This window comes from Oncorhynchus tshawytscha, linkage group LG19 (assembly GCF_018296145.1).
Source record: "Oncorhynchus tshawytscha isolate Ot180627B linkage group LG19, Otsh_v2.0, whole genome shotgun sequence".
NCBI lineage: Eukaryota > Metazoa > Chordata > Actinopteri > Salmoniformes > Salmonidae > Oncorhynchus > Oncorhynchus tshawytscha.
Window position 1 is genome coordinate 15458262 of NC_056447.1, and position 15779 is coordinate 15474040.

The following is a 15779-nucleotide window of genomic DNA, read 5'->3' on the forward strand; positions in this document are numbered from 1 at the left end:
CTAATCAACCCTCAGGTACCCTAATATGTAAATAAACAATCAAATTGAAGACGGAGAATAGTGTGTTCAATACCAAAGATGAATAACGAAGTGCGCACCCTTGTCCATGCGAGCCACAACACTACAGTCAAAATGCGAGCCACCTTGAAAAACTACAAATTCTAGCTACTTTTTCAAAAAACAAGCCTGAAACACTTTCTATAGACTGTTGACATCTAGTGGAAGCCATTGGCACTGCAGTCTGGGAGGATTTTCTTCAATTTTCCCATAGACAGGCATTTCAATGGGTGGTCACCTCAAAAATTGATTATCCCCGGGTGTTTGCCTGCCATATCAGTTCTGTTATACTCACAGACATTTTTTGAACAGTTTAAGAAAATGCAGAGTGTTTTCTAGCCAATGCTACCAATTATATGCATATCCTAGAAAAACAGTCATGTGGCTTAGCATCGGCATCATCTGACCACTTTTTAAAATTGATTTAGTACCTGGTGCTACCTGCTTTCATTTTAGCTTGTTAGCAGGAAGCAGGAGGATAGAATTATGGTTAGATTTGCATATATGGAGGGTGAGGGAGAGCTTTGTATGCGTCTCTGTGTGTGGAGTATAGGTGGTCCAGAGTTATTTTTCCTCTGGTTGCACATTTAACATGCTGATAGAAATTGGGTAAAATGGATTTAAGTTTCCCTGCTTTAAAGTCCCCGGCTACTAGGAGTGCCACCTCTGGTTGAGCGTTTTCTTTTTTGCTTATGGCGGAATACAGCTCATTCAATGCTGTGTTAGTGTCAGCCTCTGACTGTGGTGGTGTGTAAACAGCTGCAAAGAATACAGATGAAAACTCTCTCGGTTAAGTAGTATGGTCTATAGCTTATCATGAGATACTCTACCTCAGGCGATTAATAGCTCGAGACTTCCTTAGATATCGTGCGCCAGCTGTTATTTACAAAAATACATAGTCCACCGCCCCTTTTTTTTACCAGACACCGCTGTTCTATCCTGCCGGTACTTCGTATAACCAAGCAGCTGTATGTTGATATTGTTGTCGTCCATAAAGCATAAGATGTTACAGTTTTTAATGTCCCGTTGGTAGTTTTTTCTTCTGCGCAACTCAATTTTATTCTCCAAGGATTACGTTTGCTAGCAGAATGGAGGGAAGTGGGGGTTTATTCGACCGCCTACGAATATTCAGAAGGCAGCACCCTCTTCGGATCCTGTTTCGCTGCCTCCTCTTCACGCAGATCACAGGGATCAGGGACTGTTTCCGAGGAAGCGGTATATCCTTCACGTCGGGCTCGTCAGAGTCTTAAAAGGAAAAAAACGTTTTTTACCTTTATTTGCATGCTGGAGCGTAATCATCGCCTGACACTAATTAGCATAACGCAACGGACATAAATATCCCTAGAAAATATTCCTATTCATGAAAATCACAAATGAAATATATTGAGACACAGCTTAGCCTTTTTTTAATCACCCTGTCATCTCAGATTTTCAAAATATGCTTTACAGCCAAAGCTAGACAAGCATTTGTGTAAGTTTATCGATAGCCTAGCATAGCATTTTGTCCAGATAGCAGCAGGTAACTTGGTCACGGAAATCAGAAAAGCAATCAAATGAAATGGTTTACCTTTGATGAGCTTCGGAGGTTTTCACTCCTCTGTATTTTACGCGAGAGTCACCCTGGCAGCCATCAGGTGACCACTTGTGCAATGTAGCCACTTACGGCTATTCTTCAACATAAATGCGTAAAACTACATCACAATGCTGTAGACACCTTGGGGAATACGTAGAAAGCGTAATCTGGTTGATAGCTTATTCACAGCTCATTCGAACGCAGCGCTTTCAAAACCTGGGCACTTCCGGATTGGATTTTTCTCAGGCTTTCGCCTGCAACATCAGTTCTGTTATACTCACAGACAATATCTTTACAGTTTTGGAAACGTTAGAGTGTTTTCTATCCTAAGCTGTCAATTATATGCATATTCTAGCATCTTGTTCTGACAAAATATCCCGTTTAAAACGGGAACATTTTTTGAAAATACTGCCTCTAGAGTCACAAGAGGTTTTAACTAGGCAAGTAAGTTAAGAACTAATTCTTATTTTCAATGACTGCCTAGGAACAGTGCGTTAACTGCCTGTTCAGGGGCAGAACGACAGATTTGTACCTTGTCAGCTCAGGGATTTGCAACCTTTCAGTTACTAGTCCATCACTCTAACCACTAGGCTAACTGTCGCCACAGATTCTGCTAGTCCGTGGTGAATAATCGCAGTCCTGATGTCCAGAAGTTTTTTCAGTCATAAGAAATGGTAGAGGCAACATTATGTAAGTGCTTGACGTAATTTCCGGTCACAACTTGTTTATGTGCTGCTGTGCGGTTTATCGCTAACCTTACTTTTCTACCTTCCCAACTTCACGGTTTTTACTTTCTAATTACATTTTATATTTAAATTTTTTCCCCTCGCTCTACTTCTTTCATTCAACTTTTTCACCCCGGAAGCTTTATCTGGATGTGGCTCATCAGGACCTTCACCAGCCGAAGATAAGTAGTAACATTAACATTATTTCTTCTAATAATGAGCAGTCGCTGTACTCATAATATACAGGAGAACGGTTGCCTTATGGCAAGGATAGCTGTGTTGCAAGCCCAGCTTCAAATGGATGAAACAGCATCTGTGCCACAAATAAGTACAGATAGTAGTATAAATCCCCTCGCACAGTCCCCACAGCTGGACAATTTTCTCATGGCTTCTGGAAGGAAATGCTGTGGGAATGCTCAACCGGTGTCACTCATCAATTTGGAAACCCAAATTGTTCTACACGGACAAGTTCTGGCCTGGTTTAGATCTTATCTGTCGGAAAGATATCAGTTTGTCTCTGTGAATGGTTTGTCCTCTGACAAATCAACTGTACATTTCGGTGTTCCTCAAGGCTACGTTTTAGGACCACTATTGTTTTCACTATATATTTTACCTCTTGGTGATGTCAATCGGAAACAATGTTAACTTTCACTGCTATGCGGGCGACACACCGCTATACTTTCCGATGAAACATGGTGAAGCCCCAAAATTGCCATCTCTGGAAGCCTGTGTTTAAGAAATAAGGAAGTGGATGGTGGCAAACTTTCTACTTTTAAACTTAGACAAAACAGAGATGCTAGTTCTAGGTCCCAAGAAACAAAGAGATCTTCTGTTAAATCTGACAATTCATATTGATGGTTGTATAGTCGTCTCAAAAAAAACTGTGAAGGACCTCGGCATTACTCTGGACCCTAATCTCTCTTTTGACAAACATATCAAGACTGTTCCAAGGACAGCTTTTTTCCATATACGTAACATTGCAAAAATCAGAAGCTTTCTGTCCAAAAATGACGCAGAAAAATTAATCCATGCTTTTGCCACTTCTAGGTGAGACTACTGCAATGCTCTAAAGAAACTTCAGTTAGTGCTAAACATGGCTGCTAGAATCTTGACAAGAACCAAAAAATGTGATCTTATTATCCCAGTGCTAGCCTCTCTACACTGGTTTCCTGTTAAGGCTAGTGCTGATTTCAAGGTTTTACTGCTAACCTACAAAGCATTACATGAGCTTTTTCCTACCCATCTTTTTGATTTGGTCTTGCCTTATATACCTACATGTACGCTATGGTCACAAGAAGCAGGCACCCTTACTGTCCCTAGAATTTCTAAGTAAACGGCTGGAGGCAGAGCTTTCTCCTATAGAGCTCCATTTTTATGGAATGGTCTGCCTTTCCATGTGAGAGATGCAGACTCGGTCTCAACCCTTAAGTCTTATTGAAGAGGTCCTATGATTGAGTGTAGTCTGGCCCAGAAGTGTGAAGGTGAACGGAAAGGCACTGGAGCAACGAACCGCCCTTGCTGTCTCTGCCTGGCCGGTTCCCCTCTCTCCCACTGGGATTCTCTGCCTCAAACCCTATTACAGGGGCTGAGTAACTGGCTTACTGGTGCTCTTCCATGCCGTCCCTAGGAGGTGTTCGTCACTTGAGTGGGTTAAGTTACTAATGTGATCTTCCTGGGTTCGTGCCGTGGGGGAGATCTTCGTGGGCTATACTTGGCCGTGTCTCAGGATAGTAAGTCGGTGGTAAAAGATATTCCTCTAGTGGTGTGGGCTGTGCTTTGGCAAAGTGGGTGGGGTTATATCCTGGCTGTTTGGCCCTGTCAGGGGGTATCGTCGGACGGGGCTACAGTGTCTCCCAACCCCTCCTGTCTCAGCCTCCTGTAATTATGCTGCAATAGTTTGTGTCGGGGGGGCTATGGTCAGTCTGTTATATCTGGAGTATTTCTCCTGTCTTATCCGGTGTCCTGTATGAATTTAAGTATGCTCTTTCTTATTCTCTCTCTCTTTCTTTCTCTCGGAGGACCTGAGCCCTAGGATAATGCCTCCGGACTACCTGGCCTAATGACTCATTGCTGTCCCCAGTCCACCTGGTCATGCTGCTGCTCCAGTTTCAATTGTTCTGTCTGTGGCTGACCTGTTCACCGGACGCGGTACCTTGTCCCAGACCTGCTGTTTTCAACTCTCTAGTGACAGCAGGAGAGGTAGAAATACTCTGAATGATCGGCTATGAAAAGCCAACTGACATTTACTCCTGAGGTGCTGACCTGTTGCACCCTCTACAACCACTGTGATTATTATTATTTGACCCTGCTGGTCATCTATGAACATTTGAACATCTTGACCATGTTCTGTTATAATCTCCACCCGGCACAGCCAGAAGAGGACTGGCCACCCGTCATAGCCTGGTTCCTCTCTAGGTTTCTTCCTAGGTTCCGGCCTTTTTATGGAGTTTTACCTGGCCACCGTGCTTCTACACCTGCATTGCTTGCTGTTTGGGGTTTTAGGCTGGGTTTCTGTACAGCACTTTGTGACATCAGATGATGTAAGAAGGGCTCTATAGATATTTTTTGATTGATTGATGTACAAAATAAGTTTAAAAAATAAGTTACAAACAACGCAAATGAACAAACAAAAAAACACGGGGGCATCTTACACGGGACCAACACATTACAGCATTGTAAAAACACAACTGCCTTACCTATTGGGATCACAAATACAAAGCAAAATGCAGTGCTATCTGGCCCAAAATCAACAATACACTATGGCAAATTATGTGACTATGATTAGGCACATCTATTGGGTTTATAAACGCGGATACTTTCGCGGCACAGTCGATGCCACGCAGGGCTACGGGCCAGAAGGTTAAGGGTTCGCCGACACCACAGACGAGCTCACTCTCCCTGCTTGTTTCATTACATTACAATCAGAGCTAGCTGCAGACAATGATCAGCTAGGGGATATCAGATTTTCAACATTTTTATACCATGTTTACAGTTATATAAAATATATGCAATGGATTTTCCACCAACAGGGTTCTGTGCCAACCACACAAATGATAAATAAAGTATACCGACTTTGGGCACTTCAATATCATGGCATGACAATCTCCGAATGTCATTCAACTTTTTGTTGTTTTGTAACATATGTCTCTGTCCATTCATTAATTGGCCACTGCACAGTTTGGATTGATTGGTATAATTCATCATAAAGATTAGTAGTGGTTTCTTTGCAGAATTTCATCCATGAAGGCCTGATTCACGCAGTCTCCTCTGAACAGTTGATGTTGAGATGTCTGTTTCTTGAACTTTGTGAAACATTTATTTGGGCTGCAATCTGACGCTGGTAATTCTAATGAACTTATCCTCTGCAGCAGAGGTAACTCTGGATCTTCCTTTCCTGTGGCGGTGGTCCTCCTGAGAGCGAGTTTCATCATAATGCTTAGTGGTTTTTGCAACTGCATTTGAAGAAACATTCCAAGTTTGATATTTTCCGATTTGACTGAACTTCATGTCTTAACAATGATGGACTGTCGTTTCTCTTTGCTTATTTGAGCTGTTCTTGCAATATTATGGATTTGGTCTTTTACCAAATAGGTTATCACTCCTACCTTGTCACAACACAACTGATTGGCTCAAATGCATTAAGAAGGAAAGAAATTCCACAAATTAACGTTTAACAAGGCACACCTGTTAATTGAAATGCATTCCAGGTGAGTACCTCATGAAGCTGGTTGAGATAATGCCAAGAGTGTGCAAAGCTGTCATCAAGGCAAAAGTTGGCTACTTTGAAGAATCTAAAATGTAAAATATATTTTGATTTGTTTAACACTTTTTTGGTGATTCCATATGTGTTAGTTCACAGTTTTGATATATTCCCTATTATTCTACATTGTAGAAAATAATACAAATAAAGAACAACCCTTGAATACTCAGGTGTGTCCAAACTTTTGACTGGTAATGTATGAGTGACTGTGTCCAACACACCACAACCTGGTATTATATTGGGCACCTACTGACCCCAAAAATATGTATTTTTTTATTTTCTTCTCAAGGACATGTAGTGCTAAATTTAAAAAGTTTAAAAAGCCACATTACTACAAGACAAAACCGCTCACTCAATCAAGCATGATGGTCTTGTCTTAAAAGTAGTGGAATGGGATTATTGTGTGAAGAATCCAATATTTGAACTTCTATGCAGTACAAATCACAATATTGTGGGAGTAGCCCCAATTGAGTATAATATGTTTGTCACGTTCTGACCGTAGTTCCTTTATTATGTCTTTGTGTTAGTTTGGTCAGGGCGTGAGTTGGGGTGGGTAGTCTATGTTCTTTTTTCTATGTTGTGTTTATGTGTTTGGACTGGTATGGTTCTCAATCAGAGGCAGGTGTCGTTCGTTGTCTCTGATTGAGAATCATACTTAGGTAGCCTGTTTTCCCCATTTTGGTTGTTTTATTTTCTGTTTAGTGTTTTTCTGCACCTTACAGGACTGTTTTTTTTTTACGTTGTTGTTTTGTATTTCAGTGTTCCATTATTAAAATCATGAACTCGTACCACACTGCGCTTTGGTCCACACCTTCTTCCACCTACGAAAGCCGTTACAATGTTTGAGAAGGTTTGAGTCCTAAGCAACATACACATTGTTTGAACTACAATAGACCAATAGACCTATACTTAGCTACTATATTATGTCAAAACTGTGTGCTTGAAAAACTTGGTAGAGCATGGGTGATGTAGGCACTGTGGTGCTCATATGAATTTCCTTTCCTTTTCGGCTTCAGACCAATGTCTACTTATCACTTAAAATGAAGTTTTTGTTTTCAATTGTTTTAGACTCCTGTGATGCTCTGTCCTTATACTCCTGTACTAACATTTTATTCTGTACTCACCCACAGCTGGTCTCCAGCAGACTGTCGCCGACCTGTAGAGAGGCCATGCCAAAGTCTGCTACCCTGATGTTGTTCTTCTCATCTAACAACAGGTTCTCTGGCTTCAAATCTCTGTGGCTGGGAGGGAGAGAGGGGACGAAGGACAGGGAGGGAAACCGAGAGTGAGAGAAAGCAAATGGTTAGCAAATGTACAATACATAGATTATGAGCCAATTATGTTTTAGCTTTGGCATTAATCAAACATCCTATGGATTAGTACACAGACACACACGAATGCTATCATTGAAGTTGTTTGTGGTGACAAGGGGCATCATACAAAACAAAGTAATCAGTGATTGAATCGTCTCTAACCAATCAGAGTATCAAAGCCAACAATAAATTTTCAAACCACCGCTTTACCCACATGTATTCTGGCCCAACCCATCAGTTTCCGGACCAATCAGACGGCCGCGAATGTATTCACATTCAGTGAAGGTTCCGGGAGGTACTCAGATCCAGATTCATAGTAGAGAAGAAACTAATATCCGTGAGCGTGGCGTTGCGTTTGGCCGAAGCAAGGAGCCTGGAGTAGCCAAGCAAATTCAGTCCATGAGTACGAGAAACAAATTAAACCTTCCACTACTACTAAAATAATCACCAATTAGAAATGAGTGAACAGGCAAAAGCCATGTCTAAACAGTGACTTGTTCAGCGAAGAGCTAGGGAGGGATGCACTTTTAAGCAATTTGAATTTAGTGCACACCGTAATAAAACATTTTGCCCCATAGCAAAATGTTTTGTAATGGAAACCAAAAACAAACATCACTTATTGGACAATTCAGCTAGGTACATCCTGTTTTCAGCCCAAGTCGTTCCTACTGAATATACAATCCTGGTGTGGGAGACGACCGAGCATACAGCTGCTGTGTCCCTCTCGCTCATCTCTGAACAGGCCTTAAGACAGACAGGGAGAGAGACTCCAATGCTTCCCACAGTTGTGTCAAGTTGGCTGGATGTCATGTGGGTGGTGGACCATACTTGATACACGCAGGAAACTGTTCAGTGTGCAAAATCCAGAAGTGTTGCAGTTCTTGACACAAACCTGTGTGCATAGCACCTATTAGCATACCCCATTCAAAGGCACTTAAATCTTTTGTCTTGCCCATTCACCCTCTGAATTGCACACATACACAATGCATGTCTCAAGACTCAGTGGTGGAAAAATTATCCTATTGTCATACTTGAGTAAAAGTATAGATACCTTTTTAATAGAAAGTTACTCAAGTAAAAGTGAAAGTTACCTAGTAAAATAGTACTTGAGTAAAAGTCTAAAAGTATTCGGTTTTAAATATACTTAAGTATCAAAAGTATAAGTAAAAGTAGAAATCATTTCAAATTCCTTATATTTAGCAAAGCAGACAACACCATTTTCTTGTTTTTAAAATGTATGGAAAGCCAGGGGCATACTCCAACACTTCGATACTATTTACAGAAGATGCATTTGTGTTTAGTGAGTCTGCCAGACCATAGGCAGTAGGGATGACAACGTATTGTCTTGATAAGTGTGAAAATTTCACAATTTTCCTGTCCTGCTAAGCATTCTAAATATAAAGAATACTTTGGATTGTGAGGGAAAATGTATGGAGTAAAAAGGACAATATTTTATTTAGGAATGTAGTGAAGTAAAAGTTGTAAAAAATATAAATACTGTCACGGTCGTCCTCCTCTTCATCTGAAGAGGCAAAGGCTTAAATTCCTTCTTTAACGTCTCTCCTACTCTTCATCTACACTGATTGAAGTGGATTTAACAAGTGATATCAATAAGGGATCTTAGCTTTCACCTGGATTCACCAGGTCAGTCTCTGTCATGGAAAGAGCAGGTGATCGAAATGTTTTGTATACTCCGTGTAAGTAGATATGAAGAGCAGCAGACGTTGAATCCCTTTACGACTGGGATTGAGTGGCCACAGTGTTGGATGATGTGATCTTGAGGTTAAAGAGACATTTTGATGTGAGAACTTTCAAAGGCAGTGAGCCGTTTCTTGATCATCCGTTTAGCATCTATTCCTGGTTAGTATTTTTCCCGACACGACATCATACTGTGCTGCTGTGAGGATGTCTGCCAAGCCACAGCTGAGAGCTGTCTGACTGTATGTGTGCGGCACATGCACAAAACACACTCAAGTACAAACACAGGCCCATGCAAACGCAAGCACGCATGTGCACCCACACGCACACACACACACACACTCTCTCCCTTTCTCTCCCTCTCTCTCTTCGTCTAGGCTGGTCTCGATACTTTAAACAGATATGTATCTTTGCCGAGATCAGAGAGATGGTGAGAGATACTGCCACAGGACAGGATGTCAGGGTGTCATGGAAGTGCTTTAATCTTTTCCTGGGCTAATGACAGAGGGAGCAACAATGGCTGCCATGACTGCCTGACAAATCTCTTTGAAGAGTGGCTCATCAAAATGGACGTTTAACCTCCTATGACATAATTTCTGGCTGGGGTGAATCCTCGAGGGGATTCATTCTGCTGTCAGAACTTTTCCCAGCTAACACATTATCATTCCAAGAACAGTCAGGGAACCTTTTTTCTTCAACCAAAGGACAACTTTTAGGGAACATTACAGGAACGTTCTGTGTTAGCTGGATCGTGCTTCATTCATAAAACCAGAGTTGTAGCACAGCTCATCTGTTTTTATGTATCTATTTGGTGCATTATGATAGTCGGATTATGATAGTCGGTTTTATATTGCATAGTTAAAATACTTTGTAATGGAAATAACATTGTAATACCCATACAGTTTAATATCTTATTTTCAGCAGTTGAAGTCAGATTTGTGAGAGTGATTGGTTGTTTTGTTTACAGCAGATTATTATTGTAAGCTAATATGGCTAAATAACAGCCTAGACTGAACAAAATGTTAAATGTGTTTTAAAAGTAAGAATACCCTTCAACCTTTACTGCATCTGTACAGTGAGGGGAAAAAAGTATTTGATCCGCTGCTGATTTTGTACATTTGCCCGCTAACAAAGAAATGATCAGTCTATAATTTTAATGGTAGGTTTATTTGAACAGTGAGAGACAGAATAACAACAACAAAAATCAAGAAAAAAGCTTGTCAAAAATGTTATACATTTATTTGCATTTTAATGAGGGAAATAAGTATTTGACCCCTCTGCAAAACATGACTTAGTACTTGGTGGCAAAACCCTTGTTGGCAATCAAAGGTCAGATGTTTCTTGGTTTTGGCCACCAGGTTTGCACACATCTCAGGAGGGATTTTGTCCCACTCCTCTTTGCAGATGTAGAGGGAGCTGAAGGTTCGAGTTGCCAAATGTCAGCCTCGAAACCTTAATCAAGTCATTAAGGTTTCGAGGCTGACGTTTGGCAACTCGAACCTTCAGCTCCCTCTACATATTTATGGGATTAAGGTCTGGAGACTGGCTAGGCCACTCCAGGACCTTAATGTGCTTCTTCTTGAGCCACTCCTTTGTTGCCTTCGCTGTGTGTTTTGGATCATTGTCATGCTGGAATACCCATCCACGACCCATTTTCAATGCCCTGGCTGAGGGAAGGAGGTTCTCACCCAAGATTTGACAGTACATGGCCCCGTCCATCGTCCCTTTGATGCGGTGAAGTTGTCATGTCCCCTTAGCAGAAAAACACCCCCAAAGCATAATGTTTCCACCTCCATGTTTGACGGTGGGGATGGTGTTCTTGGGGTCATAGGCAGCATTCCTCCTCCACCAAACACGGCGAGTTGAGTTGATGCCATAGAGCTCCACTTTGTTCTCATCTGACCAAAACACTTTCACCTAGTTGTCCTCTGAATCATTCAGATGTTCATTGGCAAACTTCAGACGGGCATGTAAATGTGCTTTCTTGAGCACCTTGTGGGCGCTGCATGATTTCAGTCCTTCACGGAGTAGTGTATTACCAATTGTTTTCTTGGTGACTATGGTCCCAGCTGCCTTGGGATCATTGACAAGATCATCCCGTGTAGTTCTGGGCTGATTCTTCACCGTTCTCATGATCATTGCAACTCCACAAGGTGAGATCTTGCATGGAGTCCTAGGCTGAGGGAGATTGACAGTTATTTTGTCTCTCTTCCATTTGCGAATAATCGCACCAACTGTTGTCACATTCTCACCAAGCTGCTTGGCGATGGTCTTGTAGCCCATTCCAGCCTTGTGTCGGTCTACAATCTTGTCCCTGACATCCTTGGAGAGCTCTTTGGTCTTGGCCATGGTGGAGAGTTTGGAATCTGATTGATTGATTGCTTCTGTGGACAGGTGTCTGTTATACAAGTAACAAGCTGAGATTAGGAGCACTCCCTTTAAGAGTGTGCTCCTAATCTCAGCTCATTACCTGTATAAAAGACAGCTGGGAGCCAGAAACCTTTCTGATTGTGAGGGGGTCAAATACTTATTTCCCTCATTAAAATGCAAATCAATTTATAACAGTGTTGATGTGTTTTTCTGGATTTTTTGAATTATTATTCTGTCTCTCACTGTTCAAATAAACCTACCTACCTACCATAGACTGATAATTTCTTTGTCAGTGGGCAAATGTACAAAATCAGCAGGTGATCAAATACTTTTTTTCCTCACTGTAAGTGATATACTACAAATCTAAATAGACCTTAGTACCCACCCTAATCAGACAAACAGAGACTAAACAACACTGTAAACCTGAATAGTCAAAGTCAACATTGCCTGCATGAACACCCTCTATATCATGCTGTAAAACGGTATACATACCTGTTTCCCCAACACAAACGATACACATAGAAGAGCATCACAGAAGTCTAACATGAGCACACACACCATCTACATTGCAATAAAACAGGCCTAAAGACAGATCTATCCCAAGACTGGACAAATTGCATGTGGAGCGTTGTATTATCAGTCAGGACACTGACATCCCATAATAGGTAATTAAAGTCTCCCTGACACATTAGAGCACCTCTACTACTATAATCTCCCTCACACAGCACCGTGGATAGCTCTCCCAGTCGTTTGTCATCTGGAGAGAGGTGTTGTTAATCAAGCTGTACAATTCCAGCGCTTGAATATAACTCAATCTAACTTTGGTGAACCCACGGTCATTGACACTGTACTCAGTGTTGGCTAACCATTCTCCATGTTGGCTCCAAACGTTAAATTATCCATAATGTTTTAATGTAGGTTCCCTCTCATTTTCTTTGAACTTTTAGTGGGAATATGACGCAAGTATTAGGGTTCTAAATCTCAAACCAAGTCTGCTCACCTCTGTTCCTATGGGATCAGGTGTTCTAGAAATGCCGACAATGAATTCCCGGGTACTCCCAATTGGGACTCAAACCCAGGTCAAATGACTGTCAAACCAACTCTTTAGCCCCTACGCCAAGAGATCCAAACCTCTTGATGAGTTTTCTAGGTTTTGCTAGGTTCACATGCCGCTGCAGATTAGAGCAATGTTGATGGGAATGGAACTGAAGTTGGTGGGAATGGAACTGAAATGGCAGCTGGGATGCTGCAAGTCTCCGATCCCATGTACCATCTCCTGCCGTTGTGCCCCTGAGCAAAGCACTTAACCCCCCACAATTACTCTCCATCCAGGGGTGCTGCACTGCTGCTGACCCTGTGCCTCTCAATGTGTGTGTATATCTGGGGGTGTTGGGAAAGGTAGGAGATACATTTCTGTTCTAACCAATCGACAATCATTTTGTATTGTATTCTATTTATATTCTATTGTTATAATAATCCTCAGCTGGCTTGTAGTAAGCATAGCGTATTAGGCTATATGATTTACATGGGATTAGCCTATCATTGGTACATGTTGTAGCGATCCTCACTATATGGGGTGGCAGGGTAGCCTAGTGGTTAGAGTGTTGGACTAGTAACCGGAAGGTTGCAAGTTCAAACCCCCGAGCTGACAAGGTACAAATCTGTCATTCTGCCCCTGAACAGGCAGTTAACCCACTGTTCCTAGGCTGTCATTGAAAATAAGAATTTGTTCTTAACTGACTTGCCTAGTTAAATAAATGTTAAATAAAATTAAAAAATGCAGCCAGGTCACCCTTGATACAAGTCAGTATTCGACATCCATGTCTGAGGACATTGGGAGATGATGTGGAAACCGGCCCCTATGGGCAACAGGGAGTTACCTTCAAGTAGGTTTCGGTTGTTGACAGGGAGGGTGGACGGGATTCTTGGAACTTTACCAAAATTCCCAGAAATCCTGGTTGGAAGATTCACGGAATTAGGAGGGAACAAGCAGGAAATCCTGAATCCTCAAACCAGGATTTCTGGAAAAACCTAGAAATGTTGGTAAAGTTACCAGAATTTTGCAATCCTAGCGCTAGCTGTCTGACTGAAGCCTTACTGTATACAGTACATGCCACACAGGCTCTCTTTTCAATGTAGAGTGAATCATAGCTTGATTAGAGGGAATGAGAGGAGCTATCAAAAGTCTCTCCACAAAGACTCAGTATAAACAGGAGGATGAGCTGTCAGGGGAGCAGGAGATTGAGTGAACGAGTGGCAAGACTCTTTAGCCTGGTTCCAGAGCTGTTTGTGCATGGTCAATGTCACACTGAGTTGGCATGACAGCACTAATAGATCTGGGACCAGGATAGACTCTTCTCTTGTGTTAAAATAAAATGGAAGCAAGGAGAGTGGACCTAAGCTTGCAGTTACAGCTAGAGTTGGTTGGTGTTTCAATGTCACTGTGTGCCACTGGTCAGTATCATCATTGTGGTAATTTAATAAATTAGGCTACTTCCTTTTTTATTGATACATTTGGTTAATCTTCAGCCCTTCTGTCTTGTTTTGTGCTCTGTGCAGAGGATCCCTTCCTCATCATCTCTTCCATGTAACCTGTCTCCCAATTCCTCCACCCAACCAGACTCCCAACCTGTCCTTGTACTCCTACTTACACAAAATCCAATTACCAACTCCATCTTCCCTCCTCCCCCTACAATAACCCCTCTAACTTCCCTCCCTGGCATCTCTCCATTCAACCACCACTCATCCTCCATGTGTTTCACCTTGATGCCCTAACAGGCGTTCTGGAAGAAGGAAGATAAGGAAGGGGGGAAGGAAACAACAGGGGGAAATGATTTCCCATTATGTAGCTCTCAGAGGCCTATCAGAGATAATGATGATAGGACATAAACACATCCAGGGAGAAAACCTCCGCTGTCAATAAAGTCAGCATTGCTTTACCTAGCTACCACCCAAGGACAAAGCCACCATAGATTGGCTCAATATGGAGTCAATGGTGGGAGGTGGAAGGAAGAAGAGAGAGAGAGAGAGATTTAAATCATCTTTATTGGGTCTGGGGGCCCACCACACAAATACTCATACAAAACCAGTTACACATCAATTAAAAACACGATGATCGGATCCCCGCTCTTTCTCCCAGCTCCTCCAACGATCTGCTCCTGCTCCGCATCAGATGACCCAGCTTGGTACACCCCACGCCTAACAGGCATGAACGTAGGCTGGCTGAACCCAGAACACGGGACTGGATGGCAGTGTTGTTAAAAGAGGCTCTTCAAAAAGCCACATCCCTGGTGGCGTGCTGGCCTTACGGGACTTGACAAGGACTCTCCAAGCCTGCATAACAGACTCATAAAATGGAGTCAGGCCAGGCAAATCCCCCCCCTCCAGCTTTAAGAGGAAACGGTGCTTGTCTAAGCCCAAACAGCCTGCTCTCCTCATCAATATGTAGGCTGTTTCAACCCAGCTAGAACCGTCTCTGTACAATAATCTCTGGGCTGCTTGGAGCCGGAAAGCCATGATTCTAGAGGAAATGTCCACCAGGCCTTGCCCACCCTCGTGCAGTGGCAGGTACAGGGCTGCAGCTTTAATCCAGGGTTGTCCAGACCAGAAGAAATTGACAAGGGTCCTCTGAAGCTCTTGTATCAGACCTTTTGGTGGCTGCAAAATCATTAGTCTGTGCCACAGGGTAGAGGCAGCAAGATTATTAGCTACCAGGACCCTTCCCCTATAAGACAGCTGGGGCAGCACCCATTTCCACCTTGACAGTCTGGCACACACTTTCTCCGCTACACCCTCCCAGTTCTTTTTCTGAAAGACATCGGAGCCTAGAAAAACCCCCAAAGACTTCATCCCATCTCTGCCCCACTGAAGTCCCCCTGGTAACCGTGGAACGGACCCCGTTTGAAGCCGACCTGCCCACAGCGCTTCACTCTTTCCCCAATTGACTCTAGCTGAGGAGGCCCCCTCATACACCTTTAAAGTGTTTGAGAGAACCTTAACATGCTCACCCCCTGTAATAAAAACTATCACGTCATCTGCTTACGCAGACAGTGCTTTCGTGGGATCCTTCATTACACCTGGCACAGAGAAACCAGTAAGCTTCGCTCTTAAAAAACAAAGCATTGGTTCAATAGCCAGACTATATAACTGCCCTGAAATTGGGCATCCCTGCCTGATGCCCCTTTGGACAGGGATAGGGCAACTCAAACCACCACCCACCTTCACCATACATGAGGCCCGAGCATACAGTAAATTCATCCAAGACAAAAAAACATCCCCAAACC

At 42.6% G+C, this 15779-nt stretch overlaps 1 protein-coding gene across 1 annotated transcript in view; it reads right to left on the minus strand.

The window, feature by feature from the left end:
- brsk2a (BR serine/threonine kinase 2a) overlaps positions 1–15779 on the minus strand; it is a 512190-nt gene that overhangs the window by 119033 nt on the left and 377378 nt on the right. The window contains exon 5 of the mRNA XM_042302009.1: positions 7240–7356. Coding sequence (XP_042157943.1) covers positions 7240–7356 — 117 coding nt within the window. The remainder of the gene's footprint in view (positions 1–7239; positions 7357–15779) is intronic.